The sequence below is a fragment of the Sparus aurata genome, chromosome 16 (genome assembly GCF_900880675.1).
Source record: "Sparus aurata chromosome 16, fSpaAur1.1, whole genome shotgun sequence".
NCBI lineage: Eukaryota > Metazoa > Chordata > Actinopteri > Spariformes > Sparidae > Sparus > Sparus aurata.
This window is the reverse complement of record NC_044202.1, coordinates 15005611-15025633: the sequence shown is the minus strand read 5'-3', so window position 1 is coordinate 15025633 and position 20023 is coordinate 15005611. Positions and strand designations below refer to the sequence as shown.

The following is a 20023-nucleotide window of genomic DNA, read 5'->3' as shown; positions in this document are numbered from 1 at the left end:
TGATAATACACGTTTAAGTTTATAATTAATTAATATTTCATGATGATATCTTACTAGCAATAATGCAATATTCTTTTAAATATCTAACCTGTTATAAAAACCATAATGCTGCATGAATTATCAGACTTTTATTGTGAAGTTTGGTGACACGCCCCCGACCATCGATCCGGAAGTCTGGGTTTATTCAGTGCAACCACTTTACGGTTCCTACCTGGAAGTTCATGATGTCCAATTTAAAAACAGTAATTTGGCCTAAAGTGATTTTATTTGGGGACTCCATCACGCAGGTTAGTCTTGCATCAAAATCGATTTGAAAGATTGTAATATTGTATCGCATTGTATTGTTGTTAGTTAGCATTAGCTGCTAGCTAACAACAATAGCTAGCTAATAAAACAGTCCTATTGATTCTTTCAGTTCTCCTTTCAAGCCAATGGCTGGGGAGCAGAACTTGCCCACAAACTAGCGAGGTAAGACGTTCTCATAAAGTGGTTTCTGAATTTTTGTAGCCACGAATTAGTGCTCAGCTATATCTCACAAACACCTCACATTTTCCAAACAAAACAAACAATGGAACTGGTGTGATTTGTTTTTGGTGTCTGCAACCACATTTGGTACAGCCTCTGAATCTGGCATGTGTTTTTCCCTTCAGAAAGTGTGATGTTGTAAACAGAGGACTGTCCGGCTACAACTCCAGATGGGGCAAAATAATTCTTCCTCGCCTCATCAACACTCAGAACTCAGCAGACAACAACATATCTGCTGTCACTGTCTTCTTTGGAGCCAATGACTGTGCACTACAAGGTACATGTTACTGGAAAAACCTGCAGTAATGCCAATTTAAGCAGATGAACAATATTTTGAGACTTTATCTGATTTAGTAAGCACATCTTCTTTCTTTTATTGGTCTTGTGGATTTTTTTTAAGACATATAGACATGCTACACATGTCCCAGCACGTCACCATTTGGGATTATTCAAAGTAACTCATTGAAAACAACCTAGAAAAATTATCAATGATAATGGATCGTCTTTTCCCAAAGTTTCTGTATGATTTTGCCTACTTTTGTCTGCCCCTGCCCTGCAGATGAAAACCCCCAGCAGCATGTCCCTGTGCAGGAGTATTCAGAGAACCTGAAGGAGATCACGAGGCTTCTGGCTTCAGCCGGAGTGTCAGCAGACAGAGTGATCTTCATCACCCCTCCGCCTCTTCATGAGGCAGCCTGGGAGAAGGAGTGCATTTTGAAAGGTAGTGCTCACACAGACTACACTACTCACAATAAGTTAGGAATATTGTTATTTACATGAGTGCTTTTCCAATTTGGTCTGAATTTTTATGAAATAAGTAAAAGTTCCCTTTGATATTACTAATAATGAATGAGAAGATACACCATTTTCATTAGTTTAATATTTATTTCTTCAAAAATTTAGACAATAACAAGGATAGCCCCAAATAACAAAAATTGACAATATCAGTAGCGGGTGTTTCCACCATTTGCCGCAATGACAGCTTGACAGCGACGTCTCAGGCTCCTCACTAGCCTCATGATGTTGTTCTGAGGCAATGCATTCCACTCCTCCACAAGTGCTACACGCAGTTTTGCCAGGTCACGTGGGGGTGGGGTACGATCATCCAGTCTCTGCTTCAGCTGGTCCCAGACGTGCTCTATGGGGTTCAGGTCAGGGGACATTGCTGGCCATACCTCGTTGACCTCGGCGTATCGCTCACCTCGCCTTCTCCAGCAACACTGACGACCATCATGTCTGTGCAAGGTGACCCGACACTCATCAGTGAACAGGACGGTAGACCACTGCTGCATTGTCCAGGTCACATGGTCTTGTGCCCGCTGCAAACGTTCACGGCGGTGTCTTGGTGTCAGTGGAGTCACCTGCAACGGTCGTCTGGCATTCAAGCCAAAGCGGTGGAGTCGGTTTCGAATGGTTTGTCTGGAAACCCTAGTACCCCTCACATCTCGTAACTCGGCCTGCAGCTGTGTGGCAGTTGCATAACGATGTCTGAGTGCATAGGTCCGTAGGTACTGGTCATCGTGGCGGTCACTCGTGGGGCTCCACTCCTGGGTCTGTCACGAACTCTGCCAGTAGTTCCGTGTCTTGATGCAAGTCTGCTGATGACACTTTGAGACACACCAAGTTCACGAGCAACGTCTGACTGCCTGCCACCGACCCGAAGGCGCGCTATGGCCAGGTGGCGCTGCTCGTCCGTTAAGTGACGTCGTGTGTTCATGGCTGTTTGAATGATGAACTTGGAATGACTTACTGACAATACCAGCTTTTTATACCCACAGAATGTCGAAATTGATGCCACATTGAAAAGGGTTGTCTTTTAGTTTTTTGGTATTGGCCCCAATATGTAAGGCACACTGTACACAGTGAGACCATTACGTGGAAAACACAAAATGAGGTGTGTCTATCACCCCAATACAATTGCCTCCCTATCCCAAAACTCTCTGAAGTGAAACAAACACCATATGTATGAAATCCACCGAGTCTCTCACAATATCCCTAACTTATTGTGAGTAGTGTATTTATGCACTCAAGGCCAACACATATCATGAGTGCATTTTGAAAGGTAGTGCTCACACAGACTATTTATGCACCCAAGGCCAACACATATCATGAGTGCATTTTAAAAGGTAGTGCTCACACAGACTATTTATGCACCCAAGGCCAACACATATCATGAGTGCTTCTTTATGTCTTTTCCAGGATGTTCTCTCAATCGTCACAACTCTGTAGCGGGGCAGTATGCGCAGGCTTGTGTGCAGACTGCCGGTCAGTGTGGCACAGATGTGCTGGACCTGTGGACGCTCATGCAGAAGGACGGGCAGGTGGGTGGTGCTAGTCACAGTCACTGCTGCGTGCTGGTAGAGGCCACACAAGACATGCAATCACCATACATCATAGGGTTAGGGTAATGTTATTGTAATAATATGTAATTTTGACACTAAATATAACTTAAGTAGTGATACATTCCAGTGAATTAATTCCAATTGGTAGTTCTGGTAGTGTAACCTAAAGAATCCTTAAGTTTGAGCACAACAGGTCAGCTGAACGTGAAAAACAATAACCTCATCTACAGGCAGACATGCAATATACAACAACATATATGACGAAAAACATTTCTAATGATGAATCAGATCAGTTATCTTCTCTATTTTGTGTTTATTTATTATAAGATGATTATGGAACTATAATGTGAACATCTGTTAGAGCTCTAATTAATCTAAATTCCAATTTCTGAATCAAATGATAAACTGAAGGGGCAGGAAAAATGTACAGCTTGATTTGATATATCTATAGTCCTGTGTGTATATATAGTTGTCCTCAAGTTTTTCAATTTGTTTCCTAAATCATACAAATTCCTTGACATGAGATAAACCGAAGTCCAATTGTTGGAGACTTGCTATTTTTCTTTGTCTGTGCCTGATTGTCCCTCATGACTAATTGCAGGGGATTCAGATCACCTGTGCACGGGGGGGGAGACTGACTCCTGATTGAGGAGTGGAAGCAGCTTGGGACATTTCCCTCCCAGTCAATCACGATGCAATGTCACCCTTTTTGTGAAGGCTTAAAGGAGGTGGGGAATGGCGCACAGGTGGCTTCTCACCCTCATTCCCCCTTAGATTGCCAGCCAGAAACTCTGGTCTATTTAGGCCCTATTTTGTTTTCTTAGCTGCCCACATATTTCTTGATGAAACTTTATTTGGGGAACCCCTTTAGACCCAAGCCCCTTCACACCTGCAGTTTACCATGTTATTCCCCTGAGGCTTGTCGGAGCACATTTGTTTATTATACCCGGAAGAGGCATTTGTTTGATGGCTTATTGCCCAAGTAGCAGACGTTGGGCATTCCCCTGGTTTTTCATGTTTAGGCTAGTCTGGCCCGTAAGCAATTTACAGCCAGTGCCGCCACAGACTTCCTGTGGCCTCAGATGTTCTGTTTTGTCCTCTGCTCCACAGGACTTCACAGCATACCTGTCCGACGGGCTGCATCTCTCAGAAAAGGGAAACCAATTTGTAGCTCAGCACCTGTGGGGGCTGCTGGAAAGTCGCGTGGCAGACCTGCCCTTCATCCTACCCTACTGGGGAGACATCGACACCAAGAGCCCCGAGAACAGCCTCCTCTGTGAGCAGTGAAGGCTTACAGAACATCTGGAAAGTCCACTGAGAAAACTCACCAGCATTTACGTGTTGCACTTAAATCCCCTGATAAACTGGGAACACTGGACTCCATTCCTACTATGAAACAAAGAAGCAGCTGTGATTTGTATAAGTCAAATGCGAGACTGTGTATTAATGTTTAAAATGCACAATAAAGATTTTTATTTTAAGATATGTGTAGGTTATACAAGCAAGAAACTTAAAAAAGGACATTTATATGCATAGAAACATTAAGAATATACGCCATCAGAATATATGACACATGAAATCTGATTATTGTGTAACAGTTCACATCCATCCAGAAGAGTCAATGTTAGCTACACAGTTAAATTGACAGTTTAAATACATGTTTCACAATTCCAACATGTGAGACAGCAGGCAACAGTGGTGAGACGGCATTAAATAAAGAGGTGCATGAGTCAAGTTGGCACGAGGACAGAAAACCAAGTGGAAAAATAACATTCGGGCACCTCAGGCTTGTTTTAAAATGAAATTCAGGATTGTCCAGATTATGTTCAACTAATGGGAATTTTGTTGTCCTTTTGCCCGTGACGGTTAGGCACAAAATCTGACAAGGCACCGTGTTTTTTTTCGTACAGGGATGAAGTGGGAAAAGAATACATGATAAAAACAAACAACAAATGTAACACTGATGGAAACCACTGTGCACATGATTCATAATGTTGCATCCTCAGTACAAAGGGGTCAAAATATACAAGCCTGCATTTAAAAAAAAAAAAAAATCTTTATACAAGAAACCTTTGAAGACACAGCACAGTAAGAACTTGTCTTCAACTTATTTCATTCCTCCAGTGATGGGAAAAATACTTCAAGTGCAGTTATGACACATATTCAGGTCATTTTTCGGCTAAAGTTCAGCATCTGCTGTTTAATATATCACAACGAAATGTTTCCTTTTTACAGGAAAATAACCACACACACACAACATCAATAATATGTTACATCACTCACATGTTAACAGCTAGTGGAGCAAACTGGTAAAACAGTACTTAGTCTGTGCACAAGAATTTAGAGGAGAAATGTGAGGCTGAAGCTGTTAACATGACACTTTTTCTTTTTTCTTTTTAAAACAGGACACTGTCAAAGATATTTTTTGTCCTTGAAAAAAAAAAATGTAGAAACCATGAGCCACTGGGTTATTAAAAAAAGGATATTTTAACTTTATAATATTCTGTGTTTGGGCGACCAGACTGCGGTAGATTAGTTTCCACAGGCATTCTAAGATCTGCCAGGCCCCCCGCCACCTAACTGACAAGGGCACCACAGGCACACATTAACATGAATTCACTCTTTTTTTTTTTTTGTTAACTCATGTCTTGTCAGTGTGGTGGTTCACGCCAAATACTAGCTGACTGAATAATATCTACATCTAATGCTGGTTGAAATGTTTTTAAACATGAGGCATTTACCGTTCAACACTTGCTGTCTCCTATTTGCGATAAGAAGAATGTATGTAATGTTCCCTAAAACATATATCTGTACTGGTCGTTGGCTCTCAGCACTCCGTCTCTTTTGTGTCAATGCACTCCTGCCTCTTGAGGCGCCGCCGCTCCTTGGCTGGCTGGTTCTGTTCTGTCAGATCCTCGTAGGAGGATTTCATACCCGACGAGCAGGCTCCTGCGGTTGTGAAATCGTCCGACAGGCCCTCCTCTCCCAGGTGAGAGTCGATGCTGGTGTCCTCCTGGATGGTGGCCATCCGCAGCCCCCCTGCGCTGTCCGGGGTAAGGCCGCAGCTCGGACCGGGGGCCTGGGTACTGCTGCTGGTGGCGCTGCTGGCTGCGGAGGTGGACCCGACCTGGCTCTGCTGCTGCTGAGGCTGATGGGGCAGGGAGGAGGGCGCGGTCCGGCCGGCGGAGAAGGAGGGAGGCTGATGAGGCTTGACGATGCGCACGGATGCTGACTCGAGGTTGCTCAGCATTTCTTGACTCTGAAGAGCAAAGAACAAAAAGTGAGACAGAGGAACTACAAAGCTGACTCTGACTGAGGTGGGATCCATTCCATTTTTACTGCATTCTGCTCAAATAAGGCAACAGAATAGATAAAGAATAAGAATCATCCAAAAATGAAAATGGCGTCTTCCAAATGCCAATGGAAAGTCGAGTGAAGTTTTGTAGTCCACAAGAAATTTCTGGAGCTTTGCAACAATATAGCATTGCAGCATTCTCCTAAACGAAGAAGACAGGGACTTGTGTTTTGTTTTTTTTTAAAACCTCAAAACTTGACCAGACTTTTTATCAGCTTGACAGTCATTGAATGATGACCGAGTTTTCATTATTGGGTTAACTCTTTCTTTAAAACCCTAAAAATGTTGCCATTATACTTAAGTAATATCCCCTGCTATCTCCGTCCCATTTACTATCCCCAGTAGCCCCTTTCAAAGTGGGAATGAGTAAAACAAACATTTCTCATGGTGGACAGTTTTTGTGTTGTAAAACAGAGGTGAAACTAATATTAATAATGGCTCCAGTCCATTTAGTAAAATATTGTGCATGCCATCTCACTTGCAGGACGTACTGTAAACCCATAAATGGAATTAAGCCATCATTAATGTTGTTAGTTGCTCCTGCGCAAGGCAAAATGTCTGCCATGAGAAAGGTCTACAGAGGAATGTACCCTCAGTCTCCACGTGTTCCCAATCAAACCTAAAAAAACGACTCAACACAGTGCAGACAGCCAGTAAAAAAAGAAAAGATTAAAAAACAAAACAAATAACAATCACCTAAAGGACATCACCCTGTTCATGTTGTGGCTTTGAACAGCAGCAGATGCAAACTTAAATGTTGACACACACTGCATCAGATTCCACAAAGACAACAAGGTGCAACCTGTTCAGTCCTCTCGTTGTTTGAATACTCCTAAAGGCCATCTTGCTTTCTTGAGGTAATTTCTGATCAGACTGGTGCAGAAGAACACGCTTGCAGCGGTTTAGTCATATAAAACTAGTTGCCTTATTGTGCTTTCATCAACCTCTCTCACTTGATCTCTCAGATGAAAAGGTCACAGCTGAGTCTATAGCCTGGAAATGTGCAACCAGATCAGTAATTACATCAAGGAGTAAGTGACTGCAGGAGTATCCCAAACGTGGGCCACTGACCATGCACCGTCATGGACTCAATGGCAACGCATCGCAACACCAAACCATGGCGCACTCACGCACTCACCTATGGCGGGAGCTCTACTACAAACTTCCACCATCTGCTGCAGTTCCAATGAGGATGGGAAAGGGCCAAGGCAAAGAGTGATGCACAGGTCATTCGGAGCTTGGGAGTCAGCGGTGACAGTGAGGCCCTGACTGACGGGTATCCTGACCACTAGTTCACATCGCCTGCAGTTGGAGCTCATAAATCCATTCATGTCCTGCTCTTACCCACGTGTTTAAGAGTCAATTTAGTACCAGATTTTGTCAGGACTGTTTTTGGAGTGACGATACAAGAGTGTGAATGTTTTATTCAAATACTACTATGTCCTGATTGATGCACAACAGTATGTGACATACTTGTTCATCAAACAGACCTCTGTCACTTCAAACCAGTAAAAAGAGGACAGGCAAAAAAGACATATGTAAGGATTTTTCTAGCCTTTTCTAGTGTTCTTGCCTGAGCGCATTGTGTTGTGTTCATGTGCTTCTCTTCACTGAAGAGTAAAAAGCTGGTTTAATAATATATTTTCAGGGCCCTAAAAATGAAGAAAGAAACCAAACGCTGGTTGCGTAACTTTTTTTAGATCCTTGAGTCTCTGCATGTTTTATTTATTTGTTTGTTTAACATATTTCTACACTGTTACGCTGTTTAAAACCACTGTCAAATAACTGAGATACATTTGTTGATGGAAATGCTTTAACTAAACCAAGTTTTTATTGTTTGCAACAAACATGTTAGAACATCTAGTTTAATGGTGTCAGAAAATGCCATGCAAGGCAAATACCTCAACCTGCACAATCAACCGTCATGCTCCTTGTCCTTTCCTGTAGGTGTCAGTGTTTTTAAAAGATGTAATGTGGGATTATATTAGTGCTGGGATTGGTTAGTGTGGTAGCGAGGCTGGTGCACAGGATTCATATATGTGGGGGCATTTGAGGGATGAGAAACTTACACTTGGAGGGTAGTAGAAGCACTTCTCCTCATACTGCTGGTCAAGTCGTTTGTCCTGCAAAGACAAACAAAAAGACACAGGACTTTCAGGATTTGACAAAGTAAAAAAAATTAACATCTATTAATATAGCTGACCTTCAACCACAGAGCTACAGAGTCAATTTCTTACCACACAGTGAACGAGGATGCTGAGAGGAATCCAAAAGACGAGGGAAAACACCACGACAGAGCCCACTATGTTATCAGCCAGGAATTTCCCTGCGGAGAGGCAGCGTTGAGACAGAAAGGTCTAAGCTTGCCTCAATTGATATAGTCATCAACAAGATATTTCACACATTCTCATATGGTTGATTAGATTTCACAGTGGCCTGTTGTAACTCACCAAATGTGTTAATGTCCAGCTTGTCGATAAAATCCCACAACCTCTCGATCACGTCCTGTACCTGCTTCATGCACTTTCCCTGTTTTAAAAAAGAAACAAACTCATCCAATCACTCATGTATCTTTTAAGACCACTGACTGAAAAAAAGGTCTGTAGAGGGAATACATAGAAAAGATTTGTCGACTTACGCCCTCGTCACAAAAGCCCACTGTACAGGGTTTGCCTTTGCGAAGGAAAAGGAAACTGCCATTATCCTGGACGAAGGGAGAGCAGGTGCCATCTTGTCCCCTGCAGCACACTTTACAAGAGTGCTCCGTCTCTGCAAACACAAGAGATGAACTTGAATGGCATTTAACTCTTTTAAATGTTTGCAAAATTGTAATAACTATAACCCCGATTAACAGTGGCAGTGCACACATTAACGTTGTTTTTTTAGGACAGAGATTAAAAGATTCATTCAAACATGGGATGATCTCTTTAATCTTTTAAATAAGCCACTGACATCTGGAAAAATTCATATCTATTATTTACTTCAAAAGAAGTAAAGAAACAGTTCTGTTGTTCACAATGATACATTTCTGAATATGTAACTGTTAAAGGGTTTTGTAAGCCCATGGCTTGTAGGATTATCAAATCAACTAGAGAATCTTTTAATCCTTCAACTAAAGTCAGAGTACAGAGTGTCGAATTGGAGCACTTTCAAAAGGACCTAAACCAAAAATGTCTAATTTCTTGTTATAAAAAAATAGGTTTACATCATTCAACTGTCAATTTGTTTAACTTACCAACTGTTCATAGTTTTAATTTGGACTGTATGTTTTCACCATGATTATTTAAATCCTTTCCTACATATTTCAACACCAGAGGACACCTAACAAATATTACAACGAGACTGTGTCATTTAAAATAACATTAATACATTTTGGTTTAGGCTACATGAGTGATTCTGTGGGTGAAACACCAGACTATGTTGTGGCTATTGGAATTCCAGCATTCCAGAATTCCTAACCTTGAAAACACAAGGGTTAAAATCAAGCATTTTCCAGACTTTCAAGACTTTGTACAAAACCCCCGCCGCTCTTTACCGTTGCAGGCACAGGACTGAAGGTTCTGCAAGGCCTCACAGAAAGGGTTGCACTCCCCATTGTGGCACTTGCCGTTGTCAACACACGTTGTGTTGTCAGCAGCGTTTGCAGGAGGCGGACACTGACTGCTGTTGCCTAACATATGAGGGAAAGGAAGAGTGATGTAGTTTTTCAAGGTATCTGTGATTCATCCATTTAAAAAAAGGCATCTACGCTACAGCAAATAGTCTTGCTGCAGTTCTCATGTTACTCCAGCAGGAGGAGCTCACCTGTGCAAGAGGATATGCCTTTACAGGTAGCATTGATGGCTTCCTGGCACCTTGTTCCTGCCTGCTCAAACATGCATTTCCTACAGCAAGGGCTGTTTCTGTCGCTGTGGCGAGAACAGAGATAATGAATGCATATGTGACTCAAACTCACACCACAAAGATTTCATTCAAGATCATCTTCAATTTAATCTATCCAATGTTTGAGCATGTACTTAGACTTGAAGAGTGTGTTTTGTACATTTTAGTCCATCTTTTAGATGTCATACCTGCACTGTGCACCAGGTCTGAATTTGCAGTCTGATGAGCAGCAGGGGTCGTTGTTGATGTGGAGGAGCCCAGGGTCGCACTCCTCCCCCTCCTCCACTCTGGAGTTCCCACAAACCTTGCTGTTCCTCTCCTTGAAGCACACAGGAGCCTTGAAACGTAACGTCTTTCCAACAGAGATCTTGCTGCAGTTGGAGAAACGCTTGAGGGGGGAAGGAAAAGTAGATGGTGGTTAGATATTACCTAGGTGTGGATGCCTAATGGTTAATTATGATTGACTGCAATGATACTAATGCACTACAGTAATAACAGATATATCTCCTTTCTGATGCAAAAATCAGATATGATCAGATATTTACTCAAATAGCTGTATAGATGACATGTATATGATGTTGGTGAAGCAGTGGTGTTTCTACCTGAAACAAGTGCATCTTTTTATATTACAAACTAATTATGATACAGCCACACTGACAAATTCTTGGTATTGCACTTGAGATTTTTTTCTTAACCTTTGTACTTATCTTCAAGACGGTCTCACTTCAAGTGCAGTTAATACACAGCAGCAATTTTCAATTTAAACTACAGCAGAGCTCATTCACCTATTAGCTGTTAAGGCCAGTGGCGGAGGAGGTACAGTACATTAACTGTCTGTCATTATATTTCACAGGAACAACTGTGACACATTTATCCAACACTCGCTAGATTAAGCAAGATTGGAATTCACACTTCATATCACACTTTGCATCATTGATTAATTTAGTGTATCCTCATAACTGTCACCATAGTTCGTTACATACCAAGCATTCAATAAAAGGTTATGCTGTTGTTATGTCGTTGTACTGTAACAGTTTCGGGGGGAAGGTACCTTGTTGTTGACATGGTCTCCGCTCACAGCGATAGGGTACATGACAAACTTCCCCCCATGGTCATCACTGGGAGCACAGTAAGGGATGTTGTCAGGATCGTGCTCTGCTCCAAAGTTATGGCCAAGCTCATGGGTCGTCACCAAATCTGCCTCCTGTTCAGACACAAACAGACCAGATATATCAAATTTTAACAAGCGCCAAAAAGATGTTGATGTTTGACTGACAAAAGCATGTATATTGTCACGTAGGCTACACATACACACTTAACCAATAGCCTTCCTCCCAGCTCACATCAGTGTTTTCAAACTTCGCAAAACTGTGCAGAGGTGCAAGCAATACGCCGGGTACTGAGGTGTCAAGGCGCACATGGGTTAACCAACATTTTTACTCATAACACCCACACAGAAAGGTGTGTCTGCCCTACTTACAGCATAAACTTGGCAGGATGATATGTTGCATAAGATTCTGGCTAAAGCCAGTGCAACCAATAATTAGAGTTGTCACAGATGAAGATTGAGAAACAGAGTAAAACAGACCTTTGTTAAGATGGTCTTGCCGTAGTTCTTGGTGCTGGTGAGGCCTGTGTTGAGGTAACTGGGTTTCTTTACGGAGTGATGTGGGTAGTACGCTACAGAATGACACCATACAAAAAAAGAATACAGAGTTTGCTTTGCTTTACAAAACTCGGAACACAGTTTTTCACCACTTCCATGTCATTTTTAGAAATGTCATTGGTTTGTCTTCGAGCTGGAAACTCAAATCTTTGCCTTTTGAATATTTCATACATCTCCGCACAAGCAGCGCTTGAGCATCTTTCAGTCAACGTTGAGCTTGAAAGAGAGACTGAAGGGAAAGATGTAAAAGAAAAGGTATCCACTGTAACATGTCCCTGACCTTCATGTCAGTACCCAATCCTGAATCCAGCTGCTTGTGCTGCACATAAGCAACTCTCAAGTGAAAGTGATAAGAAAGAAGCGAGATGTCTCACTCCGTAGCTAATTTCATCATCAAAAACAATACATCTATTCCAGAAAGTTTTTGTATAGACTTTTTTCATATCAATGAGATATGATGTATGATTTGCTGATTTTTCTTTTTACTGTTCCCTGTTTTCTGGTAAGTTTGTTGAGACAAAAGTCAAACTTGCAAAATAAACTTAAAGGCAAACTTGTCAACTGGCAGTGGAAAAATGTCAATTGACAATTTTTGCCAGGTTTAACCATGTTTAAAAAAAAAGGTCATATATTTGCAAATTTTTGTATAAACATGCAGATAGACACGACTTCATCTTTACACGACTGTAACAGATTTTCATTGATACTCAACACAGATGGTCTTTAAAACTTGACACAGGAGCATTAGAACAGAACAAAGTGTTGTAACATGTTAAAATATTAAATTAATCAGTCGATATCAACCATATACTGGTGAAGTAGGTGCGGCATGATGTAGATGTACATGTATATACACCATTTAACACTTAAACTTAAACAAACCCATTTTGCCTTGGGGTAATGCATGGGTCTTACCTTTTGGGCAGAGGCCACCCAGGGCCTGAGGTTTGGAGGGAGCCACGTAGGCCAGCCCCAATGTGCCCTCATCGAAATCCTGATAGGTGAACAGGTGGGCCAGACACACAGTGGAGGCGTTGTCAGCTATGTCTGAGCTGAATTGCTGAGGGACAAATGAAAACTATTATCTACCAACATCTGTATATGTCAAAATCTCTTAAGCTTCCAGTTTCACTAGGACTCCCAAATCTATAGAACTCTGTTAATGAGGTTTGACTGACACTAATAAAACTGCACATATAAAAATAAGGACATCAGAGAAAAATCTTTATGAAATAATATTAACACTGACGTTACTTGTTTATGAACCAGATGTCTTAACTCTGACACCATGTGGACAAACTGTAGCATGCAATTATAATAACTTAAACCAATCTCTTCATTTTAAATTTAACATAGCGTTAACACCTTTGATAATGATCCATTATACTTGGATATAAAAGATATTTTGATCAACATTTGTTCTGAATGGAACATTTCACATTAACTGGTGAACTTATTTTCTGCATTACCTCAAACGTACGTATATGATATTTATGCAATGCGTTTCTTGTTAATTGACATGCTTGCACACAAAAATTTGTTATGGTTGAAAACTAAAGTTTATTTTTCCAAATCACATCCAGTCCCAGCTAAAAAAAACCTCTTCTTCCTCTCATAAAGTGAATTTTGTCTCCTACCTCTAGAAGTTTCTTCACGTCCCAGACCTCCCTTCCAGTTGGGCTGTTTTTCATGTTATAATGGGCCCAGTTTTTGTCAGTATGGTTAGTAGGCTTTGTGGCTTCCTTGTTGATGATGATCTGAGAACGAAATATGCCATTTTACAAACAATTCATCATTTGTATTTACAATGTCAGTAAAAGCATTTCAATAATTTTAGTGTACTGGTTCATAATTAATGTTTCATTAACAGTTATATTTGCCCATGAGACCCAATGAAAACACTGCACTTACTCAGTTACTGGACTGTATCACTGATATAAAACAGTGGCTGGCTCTGAACTTTTTGCACTTGAATGACAGCAAAACCGAATGTATTTTGTTTGGCACGCCATCTATGTCAAATGTTTTAATAACAAACTCTGGGACTCTGGCACCCTTTTTTAAACCACATGTAAAGAATCTTGGGGTAACATTTGACAGTGGGCTCAGATTCGATAAACAGATTAGGTCTGTTGTCAGCACAAGTTTTTTTCAGCTGCGTCTCCTGGCCAAAGTGAAGCCTTTTTTAAGTCGGCAGGACCTCGAGAAGGCGATCCATGCCTTCATAAGTTCAAGACTGGACTATTGTAATGCACTTTATGTCGGCCTCAGCCAGTCTTTAATTTCGCGTCTCCAACTTGTCCAGAACGCTGCTGCCCGATTTTTAACAGGCACGTCCAGGCGTGAACACATTACCCCTGTGCTGTCGTCACTCCACTGGCTTCCAGTTCGTTTTAGAATTGATTTTAAGCTTTTATTGTTTGCTTTTTACGCCATTAATGGCCTGGCTCCCTCCTACCTGTCAGACATTTGAACTGTCCATGATCATGGCAGGGCCCTCCGTTCTTCTGGCCAGCTCCTGTTAGAGGTCCCAAGGTCAAGACTTAAACAGTGGGGTGATCGTTCTTTTGCTGTCACAGCTCCCAGGCTGTGGAACAGACTGCCCCCTGACATTCGCACCACTACTGACCTCAGCCTTTTTAAATCAAAGCTGAAGACACACTTTTTTAGATTGGCATTTAACTCTGACTAATGTAGTCCTGCTTTTAGGTGTACTTATTTTGCCTGTTTTTTACTTTATGCACTTTTAGAGGGCCTTTAACACCCTGCAGCACTAGTAGCACTTTCTTGTGTTTTCTTGCAGCACTAGTAGCACTTTCTTGTGTTTTATGTGTTGTTTTTATGTATTATTTTATTGCTTTGATGTAAAGCACTTTGGGTACCGTCTGGATATTGTAAAGGGCTATACAAATAAAATTTGATTGATTTGATTGATTAAAACATTTCATGTCATGTCATCGTCCGTAAACGCTTTATCCCTTTCCATGGGGTTGCTGCTAGAGTCAATCCCAGCCATCTCCGGGCAAGGGCAGGGTACTCCCTGGACAAGTCGCCAGCTCATCACAGGGCCCTCACTGATGAACAACGTGGGGTTCACTATCTTGCTCAAGGACACTTAGACATGCAGCCCAGCCCAGCCTGAGCCGGGATTTGAACCGCGACCTTTCAATCACTAGCCGACCTGCTCTACCCGCTGAGCTACAGCCGCCCCCTCATTAAAACATTTCATAGTTCAGATTTTAAGACCACATCAGATTATTGTGTCTCCTAAATCACTGATTATATTACGCATTAAAGTTAAGATTGTCATTAATGGCCCCAAACCTGTAAAAAATAGCTTTTATTCATAGGCAGATGAGACCCTGTGACTTTAAATCTGTCATCGTGTTTACGGTTTTAAAGCAGCATAATAGAAGTTCCTCTTGACGTGTATGGTGAAGAAAATTGGGAAGTAACTCTGAGCAGCTAAATGAATGCATATCTTTTTGGTGAGAAAGCCGCAGACTGTTTGTGTCAGACAGAGTATGACAAACAGTGTCTTCATTCATTCCCAGGGACTGTGGAACAAATTAAATTACCCCACATGGCTTAAACAAAAGCTTTCAGTTCCTTCTAAAGTGTTGTTCTCAAACCCAGTGAAGGACAGATTTATTCACAGCTTCACTTCCGTAAGTGACTTGGCATAAACAGAGCCGTCAGGCTGCAGGGAGCGAGTGATTATTCCAGCAGTCAGACTTGAACCATATCACAGGGAGGGCACACACACACACACACACACACAGACAGACACACTAACACACACACACACACACACACACACACACACACACACACACACACACACACACACACACACACACACACACACACACACACACACACACACACACACACACACCTGTGCGATCTGGACCCCATAGCCTTTGAATTCATCGTCCCAAGTTGTGTTCCTATAAATGTCGTCAACTCGATCTATCAGCTCAATCTGGAGTGAGAAAAGAAACAAAATCATTAACATAAAAAAATACTTTTCCAATATGATAAAATGACACTGAACTGTGGAAAAACGGTCATAAATTGTTCATCAAAAACAAAAATAATCGGCATAACCGAATAAGAGTTTCACAAGGACAGACCAGGTAGTTGAGTGTGACGCTCTCTTGTCCGCGGCCCATGTGTTCGAAAAAGCGGTAATCAGCAACCAGCAACAGGGGGCAGGTGTTCTTCTTGTGATCATGAGCCTGTCTCTTCTCTCTGTGATGGTTCCCTGCCAGGAAGAAGCAGCAGGACCAGCAAGAGAGAGATGGATGCATAGGTAGGAGTAGAGAAAGGAAAATGTTTAATGGAAGACAAAGGAGGGGGGAAAAAGAAACAACATTGCCATATTTAAAGCATTAATGGTAAGCTTACATAGAAATAGATACATTAAGACATCAAGAAGTTTAACAATGAGGCCACGCTCCAGTATCCAATTGTTAATTGCCCTAATTTTCACATTTAGCAGCATGTCTTCTTTTGCGTTTGCCTGTGAACTGATTAAGCTCGGCCTTTGTTCTTCAAGCCTGAACTGAATGGCAGTTTATCTTTATAGTATAGTCTTGACTACATAATAAGTGTGAATAAGGTTTGGTTTGTATCCTGACAGCTCGAGGAGGCAACTAAATGAAAGCTGACCTCAAATACAGACCGTAGAATCTGTCAAACAGTTATCTAGCTAAAGCATTTTCTTTTTGTGTGTGTACACTCAGTGGTCTTTACTTTCAAACAAACAATTCTATGCTGAATCTATTAAAACCTAACTGAACATCTATAAAATGCACGAGAATAGCAAAAAATTATCAAAGCTATCCAGAGCGCATGGGGATGTATTTTATACATTAACAAAGCACTCCTTGGCCTACCTGGTTGTATTACACATCTCCTTGATTATAGATCAAGTAAGCACTGCACTAGATCCCGAAATGATTTAAACCTTGAATACTGCCAAAATAAAACCAAGATTGGGAAGCTAGCTTTGAAATGTTATGTTCCAGAGAGGAAATGTACAGAAACTTGCATGGCTGGACATGCTGAGTAACTGCGAGTTATTACTGTACCACCACTTTAAATAAAGGTTGAATGATATTATCCAAACATTTTCTGTTTACAAAGAAATTTGAGGAGCAAATCCTCACAATTTAGAGGCTAGAGGTAAAAAAAAAAAAAATACATATATGTGAAACCCTTCAAACAGTCAGTAGAAAGCAGAAAAGGACAGCAGGAAGACATCCCATTTGAGCATTACATCATACACTTGGCTATGCACTGTTCACAAGTGTGGGTGTGCGATGCTTTGGCTTCCACAACAAGCCGTGGGAGACCAGTGACGACTCAGAGTCATCTCATTGGGCTGCAGAGCCTCCATGAATTTTAATACCTCCTCCATAAGAACCTTCACCTCAACTCAGATCCCCAATGAGTGCTTTCAACCAGCAGCCTGTTAGAGGTGCTCTAGATTTCTCCTCTGGCACATTATCACTGTTATACGCTTTACATTTCCAACGCAGCACGAAAGAATCAAAAGGCCTTCGGTTGTTACATAATACCCACTTGTCAGCAGTGTGTATGTGCAGAACATAAGCTAGGTTTTACAGATAAAAAGGCTTTTATTAAAGTGACTGTTACAGAATCTAACACCCACCTCCTTTGTCTACTCCTCCTTCCTTCTCACAACCTTAAACATTTGTTATCCTCCTACTCTTAACCTGCTCCTTACCATACATAAAAAAGAGCACATAGACTGGGCTGCACCCAAGTTGTGAACTCTAACCCTTTATATATACTCCATCCTCTGCCTACACATTTCTACTACACAGGCATGTGCAATACTCTCCACCTCTAGTGAGGGAATCAAATAGCAGAGCTCACCCTTTTCCTCCTCCACCTCCGAATACCTCCTGGCCGTTTGTGGCAGCAGGTCCTTGGCCTCTGCATGGACGTATCCGCACACTTTTGGGGAGGCGATGCGGCTCAGATTCCTGATGTCGTCTGAGCGATAAACAAGCAACCTGCCATCAACTGGGGAGTTTGTAAACCTCCACAGGGGCTGGATGGGCAGAAGACAAGGGCTGGTATTAGAGAACAAAAATAAAGATAAAGGCGAGCAATGACAACAAGTAAAAAGACAGAAAGGAAGGCAGTGGCCTGTGTGACACAGACATTCACTACCAAACTGCCAACCTCTCCTCCTCCTCTAGCATGTTTACATCAGCCACTGCAGCTGGTGGTTGGATTGGTAAATTACAAAGTACTTTTAGCCACTAGATCAACATTCTATGATACTGTCAGACACAAGAAGCCCAAGAACTATATAAATAAGCATACACTACCTGTGTGTACACACCTAGTCACTTCTTACCTCTACGTTGTACTCTGCTTCATCTGTCAGAATGTGAGCAGAAAACTCATCTCCATCTATGTGCGCCTGCACACGTGAATTCTCCTCTCCTGCAAACACCGAACAAAATGGCTTACTTACTAAATGATCGAGATATGCATAGACACACATTTGGCGAATAAAAGTGAAAATTACTTGATCATAACTTCTCAAACTAAGGTTTAAAAACAATGATTATTTATGAAGCTTTACTTGTTTTGGACATGCAAAGTAAAAGTCAGTGTAAATATCATATCTAAAAAACAAAATTTAAAAAACATAACATACTGGCACATCCCTGATCCGATGAGTCAATCACTCACCAACAACATGTCCGGTGAAATAGTTCTGAAGTTGAACATCAAAGTTATTCTCCTTCCCATGCTTATCGACAAACACAGCTTTGAAGTTGTCCGTGAAAAGGCCCGTGTTGGTGGTCAAGTAAAGCTTAAAATGTCTGAGGAAGTGGAAGAGTAAACGGAAACACTTTATCTACATTAACCCAAACATGACTACAAGACTGCTTTCGAAATTGTCTGGATACACATGGACAGCAAAAGATGAGACAACAGTTTTAGGATAATCCCTCTCAATTTGATCATATGATAAGTCTGATTAATGATTTGCATATATATATATATATATATATATATATATATATATATATATATATATATATATATATATATATATATATATATATATATATATATATATCACAGGTGTAGCAGAGCACATTTCTATGCCAACTTTTTTAATCTATATTTCTTTTAATACAGACTCTAAGATTTTAGCCTATCTTGAATCATGCCCCCAACAGCTGAAGTAGGTCGATGTCAGACATGAGGGTGCTGCTGTACCTCTGCAGGGCTCTGAAGCTCACCAGCCGCTCCAGGTGGGACTGGGTGTGGACGTCCCTCTTCCTAACAGAGTGCAGCTGGAGGCCTGACACTGGAAGGACCTCGAAATCTGACAGGAGGGAGTTCAGTTCATCTGGAAGACACGGAGAGGTCACAGCTGTCATATACGACTCAGGACCAAGTAAAACACGGCGATATCAGCGCGTTCAAATACCACAATCAGAAGCTGAGCTGACAAATCCGCTTTCTAGCCCGATGATGTGGTTTTATTTAGCAGCTAGCCATGTCTCAGTGCTTTTTTATTTTTTTTTTATTTTATAAGAGTCCATCCAAACACAAGATTTTTATAATCACACTAAGTAAATGAGTAGTAACGTCACTGTAATCGGCGTTAACACGCTGTATTCCTAAAAACATATAGCATAACCGTTAAAGCTAACGTTAGCCCGAGTTAGCTTGCTAAGTTACTTACCCAACTCCGGGTTTTCTTCGTGATTCTCCTCCGTTGTAACTCTTGACTTAATTGCGCATTGGACCCAACAAGGAGCCAGAAAGATAATTAAAAGTACGCTCCTCATTTTCGGGAAGCTCAGACAGCTATGCTGGTGCTGTCATTGTCACAAGTTAGTCGGTTTGTCGGGGTAGCTAGTTGAGCTACCCGGAAGTGCGCCGAGTGGACACAACATCCGCTTTGAAGCATTTGGGAAGACTTGTAAGACTCGAGACGCAACCATACAACACACAGACAAACTGTCCGTGTCTGACAGTGATGGAAGTACTCAGATCCTATATTTAAGGCAAAACCACAACGTAAAGACAATGTTAGAGCTAAAGATCTTGCCTTCATAAGTATAAGTCCTCATATTTTGGGATGGGCCCCTTTAAGAGTGTTAAAATATAACTGGATTATCAGAGTTGAAGAAAGTATTCAGATCCTTTACATGAGTAAAAATAGCTAAACTTAAACTAAATACTCCA

General features: G+C 41.4%; 2 protein-coding genes across 3 annotated transcripts; one reads left to right on the top strand and one right to left on the bottom strand.

Moving 5' to 3' along the window:
• Window positions 1-150: 150 nt before the first annotated feature.
• On the top strand, window positions 151-4348 carry iah1 (isoamyl acetate hydrolyzing esterase 1 (putative)). The gene is made up of 6 exons (XM_030392291.1): window positions 151-287; window positions 416-468; window positions 651-802; window positions 1085-1246; window positions 2725-2846; window positions 3978-4348. Exons 1-6 carry the CDS (start codon window positions 222-224, stop codon window positions 4152-4154), a joined length of 732 nt encoding a protein of 243 aa, XP_030248151.1. The 5' UTR covers window positions 151-221; the 3' UTR covers window positions 4155-4348.
• On the bottom strand, window positions 4317-19848 carry adam17a (ADAM metallopeptidase domain 17a). Of its 2 annotated transcripts, XM_030392286.1 has the most exons (20): window positions 19518-19848; window positions 19046-19178; window positions 18509-18642; window positions 18168-18256; window positions 17678-17855; window positions 15907-16037; window positions 15669-15755; window positions 13408-13527; window positions 12686-12830; window positions 11693-11784; window positions 11156-11308; window positions 10293-10492; window positions 10027-10130; window positions 9758-9892; window positions 8861-8991; window positions 8673-8751; window positions 8460-8548; window positions 8292-8345; window positions 7361-7397; window positions 4317-6126 (listed from the first exon to the last, which is right to left on the bottom strand). In XM_030392286.1, the coding sequence occupies exons 1-20, from the start codon at window positions 19621-19623 to the stop codon at window positions 5717-5719; spliced, it is 2607 nt and encodes an 868-aa protein (XP_030248146.1). In that variant the 5' UTR covers window positions 19624-19848; the 3' UTR covers window positions 4317-5716. The 2 variants fall into 2 exon arrangements, with proteins under 2 accessions (XP_030248146.1, XP_030248147.1); XM_030392287.1 differs by lacking the exon at window positions 7361-7397 and having other exon boundaries at window positions 19518-19837.
• Between the last annotated feature and the right edge of the window lie 175 nt (window positions 19849-20023).